General features: G+C 48.3%; 1 protein-coding gene across 2 annotated transcripts; it reads right to left on the bottom strand.

The window, feature by feature from the left end:
* Positions 1–1377: 1377 nt before the first annotated feature.
* On the bottom strand, positions 1378–16290 carry STIP1 (stress induced phosphoprotein 1). 2 transcript variants are annotated; one of them, XM_080641888.1, is made up of 14 exons: positions 16172–16290; positions 12472–12681; positions 10392–10533; positions 10097–10238; positions 8627–8795; positions 7199–7325; positions 7003–7105; positions 6593–6713; positions 6018–6114; positions 5761–5885; positions 3000–3036; positions 2668–2771; positions 2308–2480; positions 1378–1872 (listed from the first exon to the last, which is right to left on the bottom strand). In XM_080641888.1, the coding sequence occupies exons 1-14, from the start codon at positions 16178–16180 to the stop codon at positions 1800–1802; spliced, it is 1632 nt and encodes a 543-aa protein (XP_080498014.1). In that variant the 5' UTR covers positions 16181–16290; the 3' UTR covers positions 1378–1799. The 2 variants fall into 2 exon arrangements, with proteins under 2 accessions (XP_080498014.1, XP_080498015.1); XM_080641889.1 differs by having other exon boundaries at positions 16013–16216.
* Positions 16291–25448: the final 9158 nt, after the last annotated feature.

Below are 25448 nucleotides of genomic sequence, written 5' to 3' on the forward strand. Positions count from 1 at the left end.
GATCAAGCCTGCAACTGGGCATGTGCCCTGATCGGGAATTGAACCAGGACCTCCTGGTTTATAGGTTGATGCTCAACCACTGAGCCATGCTAGCTGGACTCATCATTGATGTTCCTATCCCTCTCTCCCTCTCCCTTCTGCTCTTAAAATCAATACAAACATAAAAAACAAAAAGCAAAACCTGAAACATACAGCTGCTGACAGATCTGACCTCTCCAAAACAAGTCCAAAGCATCTCTTGCAATGGGAGCAGTTTTGGTTCTCGGGTGGAATAGTGTTCTCTGGGTGGAGCTGGCGTCTGGTTTTGAGATTAAGCGTGTGAAGAACCGACAGCATAGGAATCACCAGAGTTTGTCTGAACCTGGCCACTGAGTAGAGGTGACTCCAAGCTCCCTTTCAGCTGTTCCCTGAGTGACAGCACCACCTAGTGAGCACCAAGGCAAAGCAGTGGGACCAAGGCAAGCTCACAGACCCACGTGTTAGAAAAAGGCCCAGGTCCTGTCATCAATTCAGACACACCTCTCTCCATCCAGGTTGACCCCTGGAGAACAGCCACTGACTTTTGTTTTATTTAATGATTGATTTTTAGAGATGTTGTTGTTCCACTTTATTCACTAGTGGCCCAGTGCATGAAATTCGTGGGGGGTGTGTGTGGAAGGGTGGTAATTGTCCCTCAGCCCGGCCCGCACCCTCTCCAATCTGGGACCCCTCAGGGGATGTCCGACTGCCGGTTTAGGCCTGATGTGGGATTGGGCCTAAACCGGAAGTCAGACAGCCCTCTCACAATCCAGGACTACAGACTCCTAACTGCTCACCTGCCTGCCTGCCTGATTACCCCTAAACCACTCTGCCTGCCAGCCTGCTCGCCCCCAAGTGCCCCCACCCCCGCTGGCCTGATCACCCCCAAATGCCCTCCCCTCCTGGTCTGATCGCCCCTAACCGCCTCTGCCTTGGCCCTGCCACCATGGCTTTGTCTGTAAGGTCTCCTGGTCTAATTAGCATATTACCCTTTTATTAGTATACAAGATATGTTCTTTTATTTTTAAAATATATTTTTATTGATTTCAGAGAGGAAAAGGGAGAAACATCAATGATGAGAATCACTGATCTGCTGCCTCCTGCATGCCCCCTACTGGGGATTGAGCCCACAACCTGGGCATGTGCCCTTGACTAGAACTGAACCTGGGGCCCTTCAGTCCACAGGCCGACACTATCCAGAGCCAAACCGGACAGGGCCATTGGTTGATTCTTGTATGTGCCCTGACCGGGGATCAAACCTGCCACCTTGGTCCATCAGGATGATGCTCTAACCAACTAAGCTGCCCAGCCAGGGCCCACTTCAAAGTATTTTGGCAGAAAAATTACTCAAGGACATCACAAGGTATAACCACGCCTGACTGGCTTGTTTTATTGGAGAAGGGGACTCGGAGTTAACAATGTGAAGACAGTTGGGACCTGAGGTCGGGAAAAATACCCTCCCCTCCCCATTCATGCCCACTGCCCCAAATAAAAAATAACCAACTATGGGAGAGCAGCTGAGACAGCGACTGGGAACAGGGGACAGAGACATGGAACTGGAGGGCAGCGGCAGAGACCATGCATGTGCTGGGAGGTCCCAGAGGCAGCGGCTACAGAGTAACGTGGGTACAAGTCTCTGCATCTTCCACACAGGTCTGTATAAATATAGAGATAAGTTGTTTGCTTTTCCCCTTCTCTCCCTTCTGCTCCGTGCTGCTTGCTGCGGTCCCAGCTCCTCTTTCCACACGAGGACAGAGGGAAGAGGGATGATGAGCAAGTCATCACCGAATTGCGATCAGACCCACATCCATCAGCTTCTGGATCTTCTGTGCTATTACAGGATTCTTTAAGTGTCTAATGAAGAAGAAGCAAAGCTTGAAATGAGACTTAACGTAAGAGAAGTCTTACTTGTTCTTGGAGCAAGCCCCAGTGCACACCCCCTAGAAGGTACCAACGGGAGGTGGTTAAGGACAAGTTCTGGCAGGAGAACGGCAGAGGCCTTCACTGCTATGCAGTCAGAACCTGACCAGCTGCTCCACTTTATGGGGACAGCTTTAAATGGAGACCATTCGTCCCAGCAAAATTGGTCTTTCCAATGGACTATTTAAGCTACCATGACTAACATACAGATAAAGCCCTTCCAGTCCACCTTTAAACTGCCAACCTTTAAAATTTCAAGTAAGAATCACATAATAAATAAATACCCTACTCAGGCTGATCACATGCGTCCCCAACCTCACGCACGGCCACTGGTTTATCCTTCAAGGCCATCTCCCCAACTCCACTCACTCGCTAAGTGCCTGAGGGTCCTTCTGCATCTGTTCCAGGATGAGCCGCATGGCTGGGTCACTCATGATCTGCTGCACCTCAGGGTCGGCCATGGCCCGTCGCTTCACATCTTCGGGGCTGTCGTGTCGGTTGTACTGGGCCATCATACAGCGTTGGTAACCATCTGCTGCCTCCTGCATTCCAGCAAAGCCAAAGGGGTGGGTGTTAGCGCAACCTACCTCACTGCTTCAGCAGGTCCAAGATAACAGAGGCAACCGAGAAGGGCTGAGACACACACACAGAATCAGGTGAGAGGCAAGGATCAGTGAGTGACCACGGAGGAGGAGAAGCGGGGGCAGAGGAGAGCCAGAAGCAGCCCACCTTACAGTTGGAGTCCAGCTCTAGTGCCTTCTGGTAGACATCCATAGCCTTTGTGTAGTCCTTCATTGCTTCTAGGGCAGCTGCTTTCCGTGTATAACCCTTGACTGCAGACAGAAATGGGAAGGGTGAGGCCTTATCCAAAATGCAGCTCCCAGGGCTGCTTCTCTCACCCCTTCACGAGCGCCAATGCCCCTCACGAGCGCCAATGCCCCTCACGCCCGTGATGCTAGCTGCTAAATATTACAGCTGCGAGGACACACAGGCATGCTCTTTGCCTTTCAATCTTTTGACCAGGACAAAGGGATGGGCAGAGGCAGCATAAAGGCACTTACTGAAGGATGGCTCTAGTTGGATACATTCCTCACAGTCCTAGGAAGAAGAGGCAAAAAGGAATTAGGCTCATTCCTTTCCATGAGCTACTTCAAGGCAGACGGCTCCTTTGGAATGACAAACTGATCCATCACCCAGAGCCCTTAACAAAGGGTTCTGCTTTTGCTTCCAGTGCTCCTGTTAAACCTGGCATCTGGGTGGATTTAATAGCAGCCACAGCAAAAGGAGGGTAGAGGAGTCAGTTAAGCAACACCGCAAGGGACAACAACCCCAGGTTAGGGACCATCCCAACCAAGTGGCCTAGACTTTTCAAAAGGCTGATGACTAAATACACACACACACGCACATGCACACGCACGCGCCCTGGCCGTTTCAACGGTTAGAGCAGGTGTCCTCAAACTACGGCCCGCGGGCCACATGTGGTCCACCGAGGACATTTATCCGGCCCTCCGGGTGCCGCTGCCTGTCCTGCTTAGCAGCCGACTCGTCCCAGGCCCGTAGTGCGCATAGGAATTTGTTCATAGTTTTTTTTTTAAACTATAGTCCGGCCCTCCAACGGTCTGAGGGACAGTGAACTGGCCCCGTTTAAAAAGTTTGAGGACCCCTGGGTTAGAGTGTCAGCCATGCACCAAAGGGTCATGAGTTCGATTCCCAGTCAAGACATGTATCTGGGTTGCAGGTTCACTCCCTGATCCTGGTCAGGATGTGTGTGGGAGGCAGCCAATCCATGTGTCTCTCTCACATCGCTGTTTCTCTCTGCCTCCCTGCCCCCTAAAAATCAATGGGCCCAGCTGGCGTGACTCAGTTGTTGAGCGTTGACCTATGAACCAGGAGGTCACGGTTCGATTCCCAGTCAGGGCATATGGTCAGGTTGCAGACTATCTCTCTAGCCCCCTCCCTGCCTCTCTGAAATCAATAAAAATAAAAATCAATGGGAAAAATATCCTCAGGTGAGGATTAACAAAGCAAAACAAAAAATACACACACAAAAAGAAACAAAAACCCAAAAGGTGGGGAAGCTTCTAGTTTGAGAAACTAAAAGAGAACATGACAACCAGATGAAAAGCATGGGCTTTAGAAACTAAAACTTTAAAACATATTTTTGGACAAGTAGAGCAATCTGAATATAGACACAGAGCAGATGGCATTGAAGCCTTAATTTTGTTATCATCAGGTGCCAATAATATTGTGGCTGGATGGGGAAAGTGATTTCAGGAGAAGCAATTTGGAGATCAAGAATTTGGAGGTCAACTGCCAAAATGCATAAAATTTCCTTTTACAAATGGTTCAGCAAAAATGTATCAATACTTATTGTTGAATATAGGTGAAGAATACATAGGTATTCTGTGTATTTTTGTTTGAAACATCTCCGAAATATGAAATTATGTAAAATAGAATGTGCTACACAGTGTAGTTTGCACAGCTACGTCTAATTCCTCCTCTTCCACCAAGAAACTTTGAGACCAGAAGTAAATCCATTCCTTCTTCCCTTCCGTTTGCACGAGTGGGGAAGGACTGCTCCCCCTCACAGGTGACTGATATCTCTAGGCCACAGATCCGGAAGATAATGGCAGCAAACCAAACCATCATGGACTCAGGTGTTTCCAGATAGACCACATTTTTTCACCTTCCCACAAAATGTCCCCAGATTGTCTCCTAGAGAAGTTACAAAATAGCCAAGAGGCACAGAGCAGCTTTGCTCAAGAGAGCAATGGGGAATAATTTCTCCAGTGTCGAACGTATTCAAATAACTATTCTCAACGTGACTGAGAACAGCAGACCCGCTCAGCTAAACATCAGAAAGTGAAGAATGGTAAAGCTGCTGTGGAAAATATGGCAGTTCTAAAAAAACACTAAACACAGATCCGTCCTATGGTCCAGCACTTCCGCTGTTAAATACGAAAGAACTGAAACTAGGAGCTTGAACAGATAAGTGTACACTCATATTCATAAGAGCATTACTCACAAGAGCCAAAAATGGAAACATGTATCAACAGATAAATGGATAAACAAAAGGTGGCATATACTTACAATGAAACAGTGTTCAGCCTTAAAGAGGAAAGAAATGCTGATACATTTTATAACATGAACCTTGGAGACATTATGCTAAGTGAAATAAACCGGACACAAAACAACAAATATTGTTTGGTTCCAGTTACATGAAGTACCTTGAGTGATCAAATTCATAGACACAGAAAGTAGAACAGTGACTGCCAGGAGCTGGGGGAAGGACAATGTGGAGGATGCAGAATTTCAGTTTGGGAGGACAGAAGGTCGGTAATGGATGGTGGTGATGGTTGCACAACAGTATGAATCTACTTGATGCCACTAAATTGTACACTCAAAATGTTAAAAGGGCAAAACGAAACAAAACAAATGTGAGGAAGGATTACGGGGAGATAAAAAAAAAAAGATCAGGCCAGGTTAGGTGGGAAAGGATCCACTTCCCCAAATACTCCCCATCACTAACAACATGGGCAGGACCGGAAAGAGATAGGTCCTGCAGGGGATGGGCAAAAGCAGGTTGACAGTTGTTCGAAAACAATAATTAATAAATAATACAAGAACTGTGTTTCACATACTCACAACTGTAAACTTACTTTTGCCCAACCCTGTATTCACAAACCTCACACATGCACCACCACCATCTTGAATCTATAATCCTAACAAGAACAGCAAGCTGATGTTGATGAAAGTGTGAAGAGAGAACACACACATTCCACGTACAGGTCACAAAAATGGCCACTCCACAGACCCTCTTACCTTGAGCGCCAGCTGAAACTCCAGGAGTTTGGTGTAGCAGGCAGCTCGATTGCTGTACAATTTGGCATCTCTTGGGTTCCGTTTGATAGCTTCTGTATAATGCTTCATGGCTTGGGGATAGTCCCCTGAATAAGGAAAAGAGAAACTTTAAAGCCACCTTCCCGCACCAGGGCACATTTACCCTGCAGTCAGCCGAGGCCCAGAAGGCACGTTTACACCACTCTCATCCAAAGTGCCATCATCCAGGCTGGAGATACCTTTCTGGAAACACTCATTGCCTTTGTTCTTCTCCTCCAAAGCCAGGTCAGGGTTTATGTAGGCCAGCCGCTCTTGCTCCTTTAAGATTTTCTCTGCCTAAGAAAACATAATTCTTGGAATAGTCATTTAAATTCTTAGAAACATAAATATTGGGCTTAAAAAGCCAGGTTAGAATTTTAATTTTCAAAGAGTACTGCTGGCAAGATTTAATTTTTGTTTTAAGAATTCTATATCCTCATTTTCAAGGTTCACTGTGAAACAGAATGATATTGACATACACTTGGTACAAACATATGCCCCAGAAGAAAATGGTGCATGTGTTAATAGCACGAGTAATTTTCGACTAGTATTTTTGTGAATACAGTCACCCTCCTACATAATTTATGACAACTGGCATAATACCCAACTCTTGGGGTATCTAAGAAAAATCTTAAGTTATACATCATTAAGTGATAGGGCAGCATCATATAATATGACTAGAGACACTACTTAAAAAAATTAAGGTTCATTATTAAATGACAATAAAGTAACAATAGATTAAGAGATAACAAAACAGCCCTTCTTCCCCACCCACCTGTTGGCATTTCTTGAGCACATCTGGTGTTCGGTGCTCTGCCAGAGACTTGTTGTAGAAATGGATGGCATCCTTGTATTTTTCTTCTTTGAAGTAGGAGTTGCCAATTCGTGCGTAAGCTCTGACAAAGACAAGAGGAAAAAGAACTTGCTGGGGGAGAGCAGACACAGAGCCAGCGCCTGCAGAGAAAGCACATGTACAACTAGAAACAAGGCCTACTGCTCAGGCACTGTGGCCCTCGGCACCTTTGGTCTTGACTCCTGCGGCCTCCTTTCCGGCCTGTTGTTGACAGATATGGGACAACAGACCACACATTCTGTGGCCAGCAGCCCTCTCCCCATGCAGGGAAATTTAAATCTTGGACATCAAACCTCTGAACCACTCAAGGTACTCCAGAAGGTCAAGCGTACCTGGCAATCTGTCGATAGTCTTCCCGGTTTTCTCGCCCCACTTCAATGGCCTTCTCACAAAGCTCCCGGCATTTACTGTAGTCGCCCTTTTCGAAGTACACAGCTGCCAGGCAGGATGGTTAAGAAGGAAGAGTCAGCCCTTGCCTCTCCCTGAGGTCCGCCTAACAACTCACTTGCCCCTCTTCCTGGGCCTCACCTGCTTGATTGGTCATGTAAGTCATGTTGGTGGGGTCCAGGTCCTTGGCTCTGTCGTAGTGCTTCAAGGCTGTGTCAAAGTCTTTCTTCTTGTAGGCATCATTTCCCAATTCTTTTTCTTTCAGTGCCTAGATGAGGTGTGAAAGAGGTAAGAGCAGGCAGACCTAACCAAGATGGCAAAAAGAGCAAGAGCCTGTGACCTGCCCCACGTACTGAAGAGCACCTGCTACTGTCATGTCTACGGAAGCAGGTTCTCCACATCCAAGGCCTCCTCAACCAGCTGCAGGTTTTAAACAGTGAGTACTAGCTGTTCAAATGAGAAGTTAGTTTCCTCTCTGCTTCCTCTGAAAGTCCCTTTCCCACCTACGCTCCTGGATCTTTGTCAGAAAACAGAGGGCCTCTTCAGGGAAGAGGAAAGCCGCTCAACTTGAATCACCTTCAAAGAGGACAGCACAGTTTGTATCAGGTTTGACTGTGAGAGGCTGCACCAAGTTCAGTTTCTGCTGTGTGGCTGTCTCAGGTCTCAGTTGTCAGGAAACAGCAGCAGATGGGGTGGTGAGAGGATGAGAAAGGGCTGTACTGGTGGCACGAGTCTTCAGTACAGCTCACTACCACCCACACTGTAGGGCTTTTTTTCCAGCTTTGAGACACCCCAAACAACCAATGCTTACCCATTGAAAGATGCTAAATCTGGCAACAACCTGCTGTTCTCATTTACAAGAAGGGAAATAAAATCATTTAGGCACTTGCCTCCTGCTCTGAAGACAGTGCAGCTAAGTGGACAACCTTTAATTACACACTCTGTCCAACCAGAACAAAGAAGCAGAAGCCTCAGGATTGATAGAGACAACATTCTCTTCTGGATCATGGCAAGGACAAGGATCACTCACAACTTTACTGGCCTGCCCTGATCAATATTCAAACCGGCAGAACCACAGTGGCTGTGGGACTATGAAAGGGTAGCTAGCTCCCATTGCCGTTAAGTCTTTGAAACACGATTCCTATGAAATCACTTGTACCTCTTAAGAGATCGACCACTTTAGCCCTCGCCAGTTTGGCTCAGTGGATAGAGCGTCGGCCTGCAGACTGAAGGGTCCCAGGTTCGATTCTGGCCAAGGGCACATGCCCAGGTTGCGGGCTCGGTCCCCAGTGGGGGGCATGCGGGAGACAGCCAACTGGTGATTCTCTCTCATCATTGATGTTTCTCTCTCTCTCTACCTCTTCCTTCCTCTCTGAAATCAATAAAGAAATGTATTTTTTTTAAAAAAAGAGATCAACCACTTTAACTAACAGTAAGCTTAGCACACACTAAGCACTAAGCACTCAAAAATATACAGCTACCCACAGTCTACAGATGTTCCCACCTGACATTCCTACGTTGACTGGGTTGTTTACAATTGTATGATAGTAATGAGAGGGAAAACCAGACCTGCTTCTTATTCTCTGGAAGATCCTCTTCCATTGGCTCTGGTTTGGTCTCCTTTTTGGGAGGAGGTGGTGGTGGAGATGTAGCAACTTCTTCCTCATCATCCATACTGCCCAGATCAAATCCGAGGAGGACACTGAGAGTAGTCATGATCCGGGGATCTTGCAGTTTCCTAGTATAAAAAAAAGGGAAAAGTAACAACCATTCTTCCCCACAACTGATCTTTAAATTACTACTTACTGCTAAAGCTCAGACTACTGTATACAAAAGCTTCTCACCCATCAAAAGATTGCTAGATTCTGTACTTATGAGTTACAACTGAGAAATATTCAACCTTTCAAAAATCCATCTAAAACGAGGTAACAGAGCCCTAGCCCAGTGGTCGGCAAACTCATTAGTCAACAGAGCGGCAAACTGCAGCTCACGAGCCAAGGGCACATGCCCGGGTTGTGGGCTCGGATCCCCAGTAGGGGGTGTGCAGGAGGCAGCCAATCAATGATTCTCTCTCATCATTGATGTTTCTCTCTCTCTCTCTCCCTCTCCCTTGCTCCCTGAAATCAATAAAAAAAAATTTCAAAAAAATAATAAAATGAGGTAACAGATTTATTTCTTGAGTCAGCAGATATAGAAATGAGTTATATGTATATTTCATATGATTTTAGAAGTCAGAGGAATTCAGAGACACACAGATACTAGTATAAGATTTAGAGATACCTCTTTACACCTTACTTTCTTTTTCAAATATATCTTTATTGATTTGAGAGAGGAAGGGAGAGGGAGAGAAAGATGGAAACATCAATGATGAGAGAGAACCATTGATTGGCTGCCTCCTGCATCCCCCACAATGGGGATCGAGCCTGTAACCCAGGCATGTACCCTGACCGGGAATTGAACCGTGACCTCCTGGTTCATAGGTTGATGCTCATAGGTAGGTCTTTTTCTTTAAAAATAAAAATAAATATTATTTTGACTTTTAGAGAGAGGAAGGGTGAGGAAGAGAGTATCATCCATGTGAAAGCGAGACATCCATTGACTGCCTCCTGCATGCCCCCTGACTGGGAATGGAATTAGTAACCTTTTGGTGCATGGAACAACACCCAACCAACTGAGCCACACTGGCCAGGGCCTGACATTCTTTTTAACCTTGAGTTTCCACTTTGATATACCAACAGAAACAGCAGGGCTTATGTCTATGGAAAGGATATAGATGGTGCCAGATCAGAATTGTAGGAGAGCAGTGAAGAGGCATGTGAGGGTTAGAATGAACATTCCAGGTTACGCTGCTTTATGCTTTGCAACCCTTTCTAGAAATACAAACAAATGAAAAACCAACAATTCCTACTGCTCGTTGGGAGAAAAAGCAAAGGCAGAAATCCTGCAGTAGGATCGAGGGCACCCCTCCCATAGGATCCTAGGAAGAGAACATCATGTTCACATCCACTTGCAGAGATAAACCATGCTGCCTGAACTTACGTGCCCAGATCGGATGGCTTGTTTCGCAGTTGCTCTATCAGTGCCCGGTAGGTAGGATCATTGAGCAGTGCCCTCGTCCTGGGATCACTCTCCAACTTCTGGTACAGATTGGGCATGTTGAAAGGGTTCATGAATTTCCTCTCTGTTCCAAACAAAGGAAAGTGCATCCGTTCACTCAAGTTACTATGCCCCTATAGCTTACTGACATTTCAGGGGGGGAAAAGTCTCAAAATTAATCCCTCTTTAAAGATAATGACTGAAAAAAAGGGAAAATGACAATGTACATGGTGCTCACCTGCCAATCGAGCCTCCATATTCTGTAAACCCTCTTTGAGCTGAGGATTATTTGCTTCATGTTTTAAACCCTCCTCATAGGTTTGCTTGGCTTCTTCAAATCGGTTCAAGAACTCAAGAGCCGCTGCTTTTCGAGAATAGCCCTTAAATCAGCAAAGACAGACACAAAATTCAGTCATGGGCCACATAAAAACATTATGGTTAATGACGACTGCATCTATGACAGTGGTCTCATAAATTATAATAAGGCTAAAAAATTCCTATCACCTAGTGACACTGTAGTCATCCTAAAGTGGTAGAGCAATGCTTTGCTATTTCTTAAGTAAATTGAGTGTAGCCTAAGTGTACAGTGTTTATAAAGTCTACAGTGGTGGACAGTAGGTTCACATCCATTCACCCTCATGCACTGACTCACCCTGAGCAACTTCCACTCCTGCAGGCTCCATCTGTGGGAAATGCCCTGTACAGGCACACCATTTTTCATCTTCTCCGTTCTGTTACTGTTGCCTAGAGTACTCAGGACAGTAGGTGTGTAGCCTAGGAGTACAGGCCATGCAGCCTAGCTGTGCAGGCCCGACGCTCTAGGTTTGTGTAGGGGCACCATGATGCTTGCACAGCAATGAAACCCTCTAATGACTTAGTTCTTGGAATGTATCCCTGTTGCGATGCATGACCAGCCTTAGTCTGTTTCGCTCAATGGATAGAGCATCGGCCTGTGGATCAAGGGCACATACCTCGGTTGCAGGCTTCTCCCCGGCCTGGACCCTGGTCAGGGTCCGTACAGGAGGCAACCAATAGATGTGTTTCTCTCACATCGACATTTCTCTCTGTCTTTCCCTCTCTGTAAAAATCAATGGAAAAATATATTCGATGATTAAAAAAAGAAAAAAGAAAAAAAAGGATGCATGACCAGCCCGGCCGGCGTTGTTTAGTGGTTGGGTATCGACCTATGAACCAGGAGGTCACAGTTCAATTCTCAGTCGGGGCACATGCCCAGGTTGTGAGCTCGATCCCCAGTGTTGGGCTTGTAGGAGGCGCCGATCAATGATTCTCTCTCATCATTGATGTTTCTCTCTCTCTCTCTTTCTCCCTTCCTCTCTGAAATCAATAAAAATATTTTTTTAAAAAACCACAAAAAAGCAAACAAACAAAAAAAGAGATGCATGACTGTAAAGGATACTTAGAGGTAAATCCAGAAGGTGAACTCAAAAGAATCTATGAATCTATTTTACATTTCATGGAACAAAATGGGCATTCATGTGAAGGCAAAAAACAAAAACCAGGAAGAGGAGCAGGATATAATGCCATGATGGACACTTTAAGAATCCAGCCAACTATCAAAGAGGCACACCCTACCCACCCCAATTCATCTTTTTAAGTATTTTATTGATATTTTACAGAGAGAAAGGGAGAGGGATAGAGAGTTAGAAACATTGATGAGAGAGAAACATCGATCAGCTGCCTCCTGCACACCCCCTATTGGGGATCGAGCCTGCAATCAAAGTACATGCCCTTGACAAGAATCCAACCTGGAACCCTTCTTCAGACTGCGGGCTGATGCTCTATCCACTGAGCCAAACCAGTTAGGGCCCAATTCATCTTATGATCAAGTGTTGCCAGTTTCTTAGGCAGCATTTGCTTTCTCAGTAGTTCAAAAAAAATAAGACATGTCTTAACAATTGATAGTACCTCAATAGATGTGATGAAATATGCTATTACTCTGAGGATTATACTTTAAATGGGTAATAAACTACTATACTAGTCTATTGGGCTAGGCCAGTGGTCGGCAAACCGCGGCTCACAAGCCACATGCAGCTCTTTGGCCCCTTGTGTGGCTCTTCCACAAAATACTATGGCCTGGGCGAGTCTATTTTGAAGAAGTGGCATTAGAAGTTTAAAAAATTTGGCTCTCAAAAGAAATTTCAATCGTTGTACCGTTGATATTTGGCTCTGTTGACTAATGAGTTTGCAGACCACTGGGCTAGGCAATGAACCAGGTCAGGAGGGCATGATACTTAAGAACTGCACACATAAAAGCATTTCTGGGAAGCCCAAAGAACCCCAACTCAACCACAGCTTACCTTGCCCCAGTCAGGCTTTAAGTCAACAGTTTTGCAACCATCTTCATAGGCCTTCTGGTAGTCTCCTTTCTTGGCGTAGGCTGCTGAGCGATTGCTGTAGAGCACATGGTTGTGGGGATCTAACTTAATTGCTTCGGAATAGCACTGCAATGCATCGTTGATGTTGCCGGCACTCAGGGCCTTATTGCCCTTCTCTTTTAGCTCATTTACCTGAGGAGAAAAGGAGCCACAATATGTTTATTTAGTCCCAATGCTTAGGTGATGCTCATTCTTTGCAGCAGTTATAAACAAAAGGTTACTTTACAGATCAAAAGAGAGAAATCATAGATTAATTCTTTTTTTTAAAATATATATTTTATTGATTTTTTACAGAGAGGAAGGAAGAGGGATAGAGAGTTAGAAACATCGATGAGAGAGAAACATCGATCAGCTGCCTCTTGCACACCTCCTACTGGGGATGTGCCCCCAACCAAGTTACGTGCCCTTGACTGGAATCGAACCTGGGACCTTCCAGTCCGCAGGCTGACGCTCTATCCACAGAGCCAAACCGGCTTTGGCAGATTAATTCATTTATACTTCCCAGCAAGGAAAAAATAACCAGGTAGAAGCCTGACACATTGCTCTCTACTAGCTCCCATGTGGTTTGGTAAGAACTCTAGCCACTCTTCTAAGTCTCTACTTTGAGCTGATGAAGCCACTCTAGGGCATACTCATGAGTTCCTGTCATGTAAAAATCAATTCAGTTGCACAGATTTCCAGAGTCCCAACCATAAACTGAGCACAGGCCTGGTCACTCCTCACCGGAAGAGGCCATTAGGAAGGAAGTGGAGCAAGTGTGCACTAAAGGCTTTAGGAGGCTTTTTCAGGAGCACCGAGATGCTCTCCCGTGATCAGAAAAATCTACACATTTCCATTTATAGTGTGGTAATATACCACAACATGGTAGATCAATGCTTTGTTCTTTAATAGGTAAAGCCAGCCCCCAAATCAGTTTTTGCCATGCTTAACTATTAATATATTACGAAGAGGATAAAAACACTATTGGTGGTTGAATCCCCACCCTCTCACACATTCAGAATGGAAGGAACAGGAGGACATTAAAGGTTTAAATAAGAGAGAGGGCCTTGGCTTTCAGAGCAGGGGCCTAAGGAAAGGGGCTTCTCCTACAAGAAAGGGAGGGCCGCACCTTAAATGCAAACACATCCACTGAGCTAAAGCTATGTCCCTCACACTGCATCATTCTTTCTTTTTACCTACCATCCACCCACGACCCAGTATACTGATGCAACGAAGAATTCTGTTAAGGGAAATGATTTTGGAACTCTGAGGCACACCAGTTGGGAACCTCCATCAGAAGGAACTTAGAGAATCTCAGAGTGAAAAAAGGCAGGAGACCACCAAATTTAAGCAAACAAGGGACAAAAATCTCAGAACCCAGGATGGAGGCCCAAAGTTAAAAACCTCAACTCAGCTAGTAACAAGAAGTAGCTAGGAGCAGCTCGATGAAGTTATTGCCTATTCCATACACCATCGTTTTCCAAATGGAGTACTGTCAGTCAGGAAATGAAGTTTATAGGTCATGATCAGCACTTGAAAAGATCAAGTGGAACAGAAAATACCAGCATGTAGTCCACATAACATTAAGTACTGTTTTGTTAAATGTGTTAAATGGTTGTATGTATGTACTGGGTTAAATGTAAAAAGAGTATCACTAGAATTTATTTGAAAGGTACTGTTACTTATTTAATACAATTTTGGACATTCAAATTTCCCTAAAATTGATATGTGAATCTCAAAGTTGAAAATGAAAACAAAAGGTGGAGAAGTCACATTATTTTCAGGAATGGGTTTAAGACAATAGATTTTATTTAAAAACAAACATTTTTATTGATTTCAGAGAGGAAGGGAGAGGGAGAGAGAGATAGAAACATCAATGATGAGAGAGAATAATTGATTGGCTGCCTCCTGCACACCCACAATAGGTATAAAGCCTGCAACCAGGGTATGTGCCCTGACCGGGAATTGAAGTCCACGCTCACCCACTGAGTCCAGCCGTTGAACTAAGCCAGACAATAGATTCTAACACCTGAACTAAAATGCCAGGTTAAGCCCTGACTGGGTGCTCAGTTGGTTAGAACATCATCCCAATATGCCAAGGTTGTGGGTTTGATCCCTGGTCAGGGCACATACCAATAAAAGAAGACCATATTAAAAAAAAAAAAAGCCAGGTCATTTGCACAATTGCCAGGGTAAATTTGTAATCCCACATTTAGTCAGGCATTCATTTACAATCTACCTGTATGTAGACTTCTGTAAATGGCAGCGTGATTTTATACCCTCCCCCCCCAAAAAAAACCCCCCCACAAAAAACTCACTTTACTTTGGTAAAAGCAGGGAAAAGAAAACTTTTAAAAATTTAACAGAATGATGTGTTTCTCATCCCAGAAATCTCTTGTCTATACCATAGCCTACTTATTCCCAGACAGAATTTAATTACCACCAGGGTGGACAAAGTTAAACTTCTCCATTCCGCTTTAATTTTCTGTTTTAATTTAGCAAAGAGACTCGAGATTTGACCAAAGGAACAATGGCTATCCTACAGCAAAAGGTTCAGGTCCGTCGATCACACCAAAAATGTGAGCCATTTCCCCCTCCAGATCAATCATTGCGGCTCAATGACAGCTCCCAACGGAACATAACCTCTGTGGGCCTTTCACAACCTTCAAGCCTCCGAGGGTATAATGAAGACATCGGACATAACCAGCTTCCCCAATAACCACCCCCTCCCAAATGCTGAGCAGAGGGGCGAATCACTGACTTCGCGCTGCTCATCTACAGCATCTGAATTTTCTACAGCGACGCCCTCCGCCTTGTGTAATTAGAAACCGACCTTTCAGAAGTGTCTGTCCTCGGTTACTCTAGAATCACACACACACAGGGGGAAAAGACGAGGAGGGGGAGGGCCGCTCATGCATTTGTGAAACCCTGGCAGAGACGGCATTCGTTCCAAGGACTTTCGCTGCACCCTCCCCTTTCCTGCATCAGGCGAAGAAGTCGGCCTGCTGCTCGTCATACCTTCACTCAACACTCTCCCATCCCGGTTTTCAGACACAGAAAAACAGCTTATTTCCCCCAAATGGCCACCAAGTCCCTCAGCTACTTCCAGCGTATCCGTCCCCGCCGCCTGCATTCCTCCAAGTTAACTGTGGCCAAGTCCTGGGTGGCCCCTTCGTCGGCGTTCTCTCGTCTCTCTCCCAGAAGCCGAATTCCCCGATGTAGACCCGATCTCTCGTGCCTCCTCCGAGTCCCCTCGCCCACCTCCATCCCTCTCAGAGCCGCTGGCTCTACCCTCCCACCCCCCGCTTAGCCTAGAGCCACTTCCCTGGAGGCCTCCGGGACCCGGCCGCAGGCCCCTCTTGCCGTGGCGGGCCGACTCACGCCGAACTGTCGTCTACCCTCGGCTCTCCTCGCCGAGTCGGGAGGCGACCGACACTGAGTGGACCCGGCGCTCCCCGCGGCCCGGCCTCGCTCCACCGCTCACCGCCCGCCGGCCGCGGCCCTCACGCCCTCGCCTTTCTCGCTGCTCCGCTGGCCCAGCCCTCCGCCCCGATCGGGTGCCCGCCCGGCCTCTCCACCCGCGGCCTGGCCTGGTCCGGTCCCGGAGCGGTCCTTGGGCCTCAGCCTGCCCCTCCTTCTTCACCTGCTCCATAGCCCAGTCCGGAACCCGGTAGAATCGACTCCGTCGGCTCCGCGTTCCCAACCGCACGCGCCGCCTTCTGGAACCTACTAGAAGCTGCCGGGACCCCCGGATCCCGCCCCTTCCTCGTCTTCTCACTGGTCACGCTCCTCTAAGGGCTTTCTATGCTTCTTTACTATTGGCTTAAAGTCTAGCCCATCACCTTCGCTCCTCTTTCATTGGACAGCAGGGAGCAATCCCCTTGGCCCTGCCTCCAAGGCGCCTCGGGATTGGGCGCTCCCAAGTAGGCCCCGCCCACCTTAGACTGCCCGATTGGAGGGCGGGCCAGAAATCTGGGACAGCGATTGGTTACTTGCTCCGCTAATCGTGGCCGCGCTGGCCGCGCCCATTGGTCCTGGTCTTTCTGGAAATTTCCACATTTCCCATTGGGCTGACAGACTTCATGACAGAAACGCCTTCAGGTGAAAAAAAATCCAATTGGGCGGAGAGTTGCCAACACTTTGCGCTGATAGGTTCTCACCGCTGCCCTTCTAGGGGCTGCGGGGTTTGTGGGAGTCCGTAGCGACAGCCACCCTTTGCCGCTGTGGCTCCGGCAGCCGGAGGGCTGTGGGGAACGCCTGGGTTCCGGGCCGCTTCCCGCCTCCGGCGGCTGCGTCTAGCCAATGGCTCGCGCCTCCCCAGCGCAGAGAGCCCCAGTCTCTCGCCCGTGCTTCGGGCTCTCGGGGGTCCCCGTGGTGAGGGTGACCGTCAGGGGCGGCCCTTACCCGGATCCCAGCTGGTCGGTTCTGAATGTTCAAAAATACAGCGTGGCGGGAAAGGCTGGGGCCGGGGTAGGACAGACCCGGGATCTCACGCTGGCGGGGCCGGTGGCCGCCGTGTCCCCTCCGTGGAGACCCCTGAACCTCCGGGGTAAGGGGGTGGTCCTCTAGGGCCAGGAGGGGCTCCCGTGCAGTATGTAGCACCTACCGAAGGGAGCTGCCCACCTCCCTGATTTGTACGTGAAGGGGTGAAGGAACAAAGACCGCGGCGTGGTGCTGGGCCACCTCCAGGCGGGGGGCGGCCTGGGAGCGCCTGAAACCGCAGCCCACATGCCAGAGGCGGAGCAGGCGCCCGAGGGAGGCGACAGGAAGGCTTAGAGCGGGAAAGATGGGCCTTTGGGCTTGAAATGCTGATTTTTGCACCCGGACCTGTGCGTAGTTCATGGAACAAAGGAGCTGCGGGGGCCTGGAGAGGGGCCCTGGGTCCGGCTCGATCGCCGTCCTCTGGCTCGTGCCATCCCTCCCCGGGGTTGTACGTGTCCTCTGAATGCCAATAGCTCGTCTCCACAGCCTCCCCGACCGCCCGGCTGCCTTGACATTGTGGCCAAAGTCACCGCAGATGCCCGCGGCTGCTACCTCCCTCCCTCGCTGGACACTTGGAGGCTTTGGATTGGGGCTCGGAGCCTAATTTGGCAGGCCTGCGTTTCCCACCCCCCCACCTTCAGCACAGCTCCAGCCTCAGGGACCTCTCCGTCCTTGAACTAGGTGGGCTCCTTGGCTCTGGACCCGCTCCAAGCTGCTCCCTCTGCCGGATACCCCGGCCCCCAGCTCTGCCAGGTTCACCTCTCCTCTCTCTGGCTGAGCTGGGCCCTCAAGGTTCCATGGCAACTGGCCCCAAACAGCGAATGCCCTGCCATGTGTCCGGTGTAATTGTGGGCACTGGGGGAAATGCAGTGAACAACACGGACAAAAATCCGTTTCCGTGATGTTTGTGTTAGTGAAGGAGACAAACTTAGAGGTTTATGTAGTGTATCTGCATTAGTGCGGGGGAGAACCGTGTCGGGGACAGGATGCCAGGGGCGCTGGGTGAGGGGCCTGGGCAAGCCTCCGTGCGAAGCTAACATTTGAGAAAAGACACAGGGAAGTGAGATTTAGGAGAAGTCTGGGGAAGAACTTTGCAGTCAGAGGGAATAGCCGTGCTGAGGTGCTGGGGTAGCAGCTGCCTTGGGGTGGCCGGAATGGAGGGAGCAGGGAAGAGGCAGGAGGGGCCAGGTCCTGCAGGTGGGCGGCCATCGTGTTCCCAGTGGGACATGCTGGCAGATCTTGAGCAGAAGAGTGACAGGATCCAGTTTCATCTCATCCGCTCCCTCTAGCTGCTGTGCAGGTGAAGAGGGCGAGGGGGAGCCTGGGAGGCTGTGGTGGCGGCTGGGCCGGGTGGGAGCAGAGGAGGGCCGAGAAGAACTGTATTCAGGTGCACTTCGGAGGAGCCACCAGGACCTATGGGTGCACTGGACACAGACGCGAAGGAAGGAGACAGGATGGCTCCAGGCTTTTGGCCTTCTCTCTCATTCATCTGCTAAATTTGTCAACAAGGCCTTTCCTTTCTCCCGGCACTTTCTCCAGACCACCACACTCTTGCTAATCCCACTGCTGATCCTTAGACCAGCCCTTCCTCTGTCTCTGGCGGCCTTTCCACGCCTTCCATCTCCCCCCAGCCTGCCTCCAGGCTTCTTTCCCGTTCCTCTCTGTGACCTGGCCTTACCTCCCTCGTCTTTTACCAGGAGCTGCGCTCTGCGTGCAGGGGCTCAGCAGTGAAAAAGGCAGCCCACTGGTGCGACTTCTGCTCACGTGGCTCTGTCTTCTAATGGGAGTGTCAGATGACACTTAAACTCATCAGCTGTGTGACCTGAAGCAACCTACTTGACCTCTCTGTGCTTCAGTTTCTTCCATTTTAAAACGGGGATGAAAAAGTTTCAATGTCAGATTAGTTGTGAGGATTAAATGATCTCGATATTTGTAAAGCAAGTGGAACAGTGCCTGATGACAGAGTAAGCACTCTATCTGCATTTGTTACAGAAAAATAAAACGCACAGCCCGGCCGGTGTGGCACAGTGGTTGAGCATCCACATATGAACCAGGAGGTCATGGTTCAATTTCTGGTGGCAGCACATGCCCTGGTGTCAGGCTCGATCCCCAGTAGGGGGCTTGTAGGAGGCAGCCAATCAATGAGTCTCATCACTGATGTTTCTATCTCCCTCTCCCCTTCCTCTCTGAAATCAATAAAAAAATAAACATTTATTTAAAAATAAATGCACAGATGAAGATAATTCTAGACTTCTAAGGAAAGCAAACGGTAAGGGATAGAGAATAACCAGGGAGGTGGGAAAGGAAGGAGCCCCTAAAGGTGGGTGCATAGTGAAGGCCTGAGACCTGGAGGGAGGAGAAGCCAGCCAGGGCCAGGGTTCCAGGAAGGGTAACGGAGGGTGCGTGGGCTGAAACAAGTGTGGAATTTTCAAGGGACCCAAAGATGGCTTTTCCATGCTCTGTGACCTTGTCTGTAAAGGGATAATGAAGTGCTAGTGGCTTCCCAACATTACTACGAGGATTAAACAAAATAACCCAAACTCAAGTCCTGTCAGGCCTGACGCTTATAAAAATGTGAGAGCCTTCTTCCAGAAAAGAAAAATGAAAATTAAAAAACAAGGTATAAGCTTCAGAAGGGATGCAGATGGGAGACCCTAAAGCTTAAGCCGAATCAGTGTCATGGTAAAGCCACGTCTGAACAGTCAGAAATGTTCGCTCTCATCATTCCCACCGACTGGGGCTTCTCCAGATTGCTGGCGAACTCGGAGCCCCTGGGTGGGCAGGGGGGCAGGGTCCCCTTCCCCGGCTCCCTGGACACAAGCAGCAGCCCCACAGAAGGCGTCCTGGGCGTCACGGTTCAAGTGATTCATGCTGCTATTCCAGTGCCGCTGCTCTCACGGGCGGGGAGCGAGGTGGCGAGGGCAGTATTTGTCCAGGCAGGCATCCTGAGCGAAGGACAGACCGCAGGGCTCAACGCGTGCGGCCAAGTTCTCTGCAAACTTCCCGGAGCAAGTTCTCCCAATATCAGAAAAACAAAACATCTGGCCCTCAGGGAGCTTAGCGTGGGGTTGAGGAGTGGAGGTGAGGGGGGCTTGCAGCTCTCACGTCTGGGGTCTGCAGCACATGGAATTTTTGTTTTTACAAGAACTTTTCATGATTGGAGTGGGAATTTGAGGGCAAAGTTCCCTTCGGATTCTGAGAAATTCCTAAAGAATATTTCATGTCCCATTTAACTGGATGATTCTAACTTCCAGCTCTCCCGCTAAGATAGGATCTGAGCCCTGACTCGCAGGGAAAACGTGTGGGAAATGAAGTGCCATAGAGTTCTGCTCAATTCGGCGAACTTCTATGGAGCCAGGCACTGCGCCAGATGCTTCAAGGAATAAAACGGTGGTAATTATTATCCCATAAATTATTCAGAGAGCCCCAGAGCCCAGCCAGGGACCTCGCCATCCGCCTGCCTCCCGGAGTGAGCTCAGGCAATCGGGTGGCTATAAATACCGTCTCCATGACTCCCACACTTCCACCTTCCCCTCAGATCTTGCACCCAAGTTCCAGATTGTCCACCCATTGATTGCCTCCTTGCTGCCTCACTGGGAAGGCCAATAGACTTCCCAATGTGTTCAAATCAGAGCTCCTGACATTCTCCCCCAAGTTGTTCCTCCCTCGACTCCCCGCTCATCAGTGGCCTCACCATTCGTGGACGTGTTCAGGCTGGAGACTTGGGAGGTGTCCTTGACTCCCGACTGTCACAGCCACATTCGGTTCACCAACGAACACTGGCAGCTGAACACAGACCCCTTCACAGCTCCCCAGCAATCTCCTAGCTTTGGGAACGGGAGAGGAGTGTTGGCTCCCTGAGTTGGTGCGGGGTCAGAGTCCAAGGGAATCCCCAGCCTGGCTCTCAGGCCTATCCAGAGAGATGCGAGTTGGGGTGGCGGATGAGAGGAAAGCTGCTGTATGCAGGTGACCACCGAGGTGAGGCCAGTGAGGACACCGACGACATCCATGATAGTGGACCTCTTGCCAAGGTTAATGGCATCACACACTCTTGCCCCAATTGGGGGCCCCCTGGACAGTGAAGGGGCTCCAGTCATAACCTGGACAAAGTATCCTGACAGCTGGCAGGATGGGGGCTGGGGGTCAGAATGAGTGGGTCCCAAGGCAGCGGTTCTCGACCAGGAATGATTTTGCCCACAGGGGACAGTTTGCAATGTCCAGAGACATTTCTGGTTGTCACAACTCAAAGAATGGGTGTGCTACCAAGGCCAGGGATGCTGTTGAACAGCCTGTAATGCACCGGACAGCTCTCCAAATGATTTGGTTCCGACTGTAAACAGAACTGAGGTTGGGAAATGTTAAATGTACTTCTTGCACACTTGAGCTTGGCTGAGGCTTGAGATTGAAACCTGCTACATGACAAGCAGGTTTAAGTTGACCACAGTGCAGCCCGGTTCAGTGGTTGAGCGTCGACCTATGAACCAGGAGGTCACGGTTTGATTCCTGGTCAGGGCACATACCCGTGTTGCAGGCTCCATCCCCAGTGTGGGGTGTGCAGGAGGCAGCCGGTCGATGATTCTCTCTCCTCACTGATGTTTCTATCTCTCTCTCCCTCTCCCTTCTCTGAAATTAAAAAAAAAATACACACTGAGTGGCCAGATTATTACGATCTCTTAATGCATAATAATCTGGCCACTCAGTGTGTGTGTGTGTGTGTGTGTGTGTGTGTGTGTGTGTGTATACATATACATATACATATATATACATATATATATATATATACATATATATATATATATTAGAGGACCGGTGCATGAATTCGTGCATGGGTGGGGTCCGGCCAGCCTGGCCAGGGGGAGGGGACATGGGTGGTTGGCCGGCCTGCCTGCTGGTCGAACTCCTGGTCGAGGGGACAATTTGCATATTAGCCTTTTATTATATAGGATATATACTGAGTGGCCAGATTATTATGCGTTCAGAGATCATAATAATATGGCCACTCAGTGTATATATAAATGACCACAGTGCCTAAGATGATGCCCAATACCAAGAGAAGGCTGTCAGGGGCACTGCAGGAGATGAAAGATGGTGCAAATTCGGTGACACCCCACCCACTGAAAGGTGGGGGTTTGTCCCCTCCCCTTGAACTTGGTGGGCCCTGGGACTACGCTGACCAGTAGAATACAGGGGTAGTTACTGTGCCCGTTTTCAAGCCTTATAACCTGGCAGCTTACACGTCCCATCTTTTTTTTTTTTTTTTAAATATATTTTATTGATATTTTACAGAGAGGAAGGGAGAGGGATAAAGAGCTAAAAACATCGATGAGAGAGAAACATCGATCAGCTGCCTCCTGCACACCCCCTACTGGGGATGTGCCCGCAACCAAGGTACATGCCCTTGACCGGACTCGAACCCGGGACCCTTCAGTCCGCAGGCTGACGCTCTATCCACTGAGCCAAACCAGTTTCGGCAGCCCCATCTTTTGAGACACTCACTCTTGGAGCCCTGTGTTGCCATGTAAGAAGTCTAAATGTCCCGAGGTAGCCATGGTTCAAGGAAGCCCAAGCTGCCACGTGGACAGCCCAGCTGTTCACCACCCCAGCCCAGGTGTGTGAGGGAAGCTGGCTTGGACCCTCCAGCCCCACCCAGTCACCCCTGAGCCACTGGAGCGGAGGCCATATGGAGCGGGAGAATCTAGCTGCTCTTGGCTGAGCCTTTTCCTGCTCTTTGGACTCATTCTCTGGGCAAGCCTGAACTGACGTGCACTTGTTCACTTGTTGACCATGTGTCTCCCACGTTAGACTGGGCAGAGCCCACGATTTGTTCACCGCCATGTGCAGTCCATCTGCCCTGTTTGGTCTGTGACTTTAATTAGAGTGTGTGAGTGGTAGGCTGCCTGCAGTGATGGCTGTAATAATTCCTCCTGCCCCTCGATGCCCACCCTTTGTAATGGGATTGCCTGCTCCTCCCATTAAGAGGTGGAGTCTATATCTCTCTCCATTCTCTCAAATATAGGCTGGCCTTGCAACCTGCATTGACCAACAGGATGTGATGGAGTTAATACAGTGTGACTTTAGAGTCAGGCTTCAAGGGGCATCGCAGCCTCTGGTGTCTCCCTCTTGGAGCAGGGCCATGGAGACCATGATGCCATGGAGATGCCCAATCTAGCCCACGGGAGGGTAAGAGACCACATAGAGCGGGCCTGAGGGGCCTTGCTGACAGCCAGCATCAGCTGCCAGTCACATGAGTGAGGCCATCCTGGGCCCCCAGTCCCCGCTGGGTAGTCAGATGACGGCCATCCTGGGAGTGATGCAGGCAAGACCAGGAGATGAACCTTCCAGCTTAGCCCAGCCCAACTGCTGACTCAGCATCCTGGTTAGTACTTTAAGCCAGTAACTTTTCAGCTTAATACACAGCAATCGATAACTTAATATAAAAGGACCCAGGTCAGCCCTGGCCAGTGTTCTCAGTGGTTAGAGTGTCGACCCGTACACCAGAAGGGTCTCGGGTTCGATTCCCAGTTAAGGGCATGTACCTGGGTTGCAGGTTCAGCCAGGGGCTCTGGTGGAGCGCCTGTGGGAGGCAACCAGTCAATGTGTCTCTCTCACATGATGTTTCTCTCTCTCCCCCTACCCCCTTCCACTCTCTCTAAAAATCAATGGGAAAAATATTCTCGGGTGAGGATTAACAAAAATAAAAAATAATTATAAAAGGACCCAAGTTCATAAATAGCACTTGAATAATTAAGAGAACTGATTTACCATATTTATAAATTTAATCTATTAGGGGATAAGAATTTTTTAACTGATTAGAAAAAGATAGGCTTAGCTTGGGAGGGCACCCTCAGTCCTCCACCCACTCTCTATTTGTAAAGGAAAAAAAGAACAAAAAAGAAAAAATGTTTGTTAGATGGTCTCTTCGGTTAAGATTTTTTTTAAAAATATATTTTTGATTTCAGAGCGGAAGGGAGAGGGAGAGAGAGATAGAAACATCAATGATGAGAGAGAATCATTGATTTTGGCTGCCTCCTGCATACCCCCTACTGGGGATCAAGCCCACAACCCAGGCATGCGCCCTTGACCAGAATTGAACCCGGGATGCTTCAGTCCACAGGCTGATGCTCTATCCACTGAACCACACCAGCTAGGGCTCTTAAGATTTTGAGGTGTTTGAGAGGAACAGCTATTTCAACTCTGGACAATGTAGTATAAATCTATTAGGGAATTTAATTACCCAAGTTTGTAATTGGCATTCATTTTTAGAATTTAATCTATTGAACCTGTGAGTTAATTAAATATTTATCAAAGAATAAATGAAAGTAGTTCTTATTTTTATACAAACATTAGATTTATAAATAGAAGACTAGATTTGCAAGTTGTATTTGCATGTGTAAGAAAAACTAGTTCTTTTCTTAATTTATAAGTTTAATAAGCAGTATTAATTTAAACACAAGCAGCAGTAGGTAGCTTTTCTCTCACAAAAGCCCCTCCCTCTCCAATATTAAAACTCCTCAACTGACAATGCCTGGTGCTACATCCCCACTGGAAGATTTGGCATTCTACTAACTTCCACGCCTGTGTTTCTGTGGGTCCCTCGGCCTGAAATAATACCCACCCTCCCACACACACCTTTGGTACCTGGCAAAATTTTACCTTTTCCATAAGGTCAGGCTGAAACTCTCTGAGGCGAGGTCCAGTGGGAAACATGCTTCCGTCCACATCCATGCAGGTGTGTGGCCTGGCCTCTCAACTGAAATCACAAACCAAGTCCTGATCCACGGCTTGCTTTTAAATTTTATTTATTTTTTGTTGTTAATCCTCACCCGAGGATATTTTTTCATTGATTTTTAGAGAGTGGAAGGGAGAGGGAGAGACAAAGAGGGAGAATCATCGAAGTGAGAGAGACATATCAATTGGTTGCCTCTGCACGTGCTCTGGGACCAGGGCTGCGGATGGAGCCTGCAACCGATGTATGTGCCCTTCACTGGAATTGAACCCGGGACCCTTCAGTCCTCAAGCCAGTCCTCTATCCACTGAGCCAAACTGGCTAGGGCTATTTTATTTAATTTTTAAAATTGATTTTAGAGAGAGAAGAAGGGAGAGAGACATTGATTTATTGTTCCACTTATTCATGCATTCACTGGTTGATTTTTTTTCCCCAAATGTATTTTATTGATTTTTTTACAGAGAGGAAGGGAGAGGGAGAGAGAGCCAGAAACATCGATGAGAGAGAAACATTGATCAGCTGCCTCCTGCACACCCCCACCTGGGGATGTGCCCGCAACCAAGGTACATGCCCTTGACCGGAATCGAACCTGGGACCCTTAAGTCCGCAGGCCTACGCTCTATCCACCGAGCCAAACCGGTCAGGGCCACTGGTTGATTCTTGATGTGCCTGACCAGAGTTCAAACCCATAACCTTGGCATATCGGGATGAC

Source organism: Plecotus auritus (assembly GCF_963455305.1).
Source record: "Plecotus auritus genome assembly, chromosome: 9".
Lineage (NCBI taxonomy): Eukaryota > Metazoa > Chordata > Mammalia > Chiroptera > Vespertilionidae > Plecotus > Plecotus auritus.

Bases quoted from the DNA above. Each gene is read 5' to 3' on its own strand.
- STIP1 (XM_080641889.1), bottom strand. From the start codon at position 16,180: ATGGAGCAGGTGAAGAAGGAGGGGCAGGCTGAGGCCCAAGGACCGCTC. The intron at 10,534-12,471 runs GTAAGCTGTGGT...TGCTGATTTAAG, and splicing joins TAAAGCCTGACTGGGGCAAG to GGCTATTCTCGAAAAGCAGC. The intron at 7,106-7,198 runs GTGAGGCCCAGG...CCTGCCTGGCAG, and splicing joins TTACATGACCAATCAAGCAG to CTGTGTACTTCGAAAAGGGC.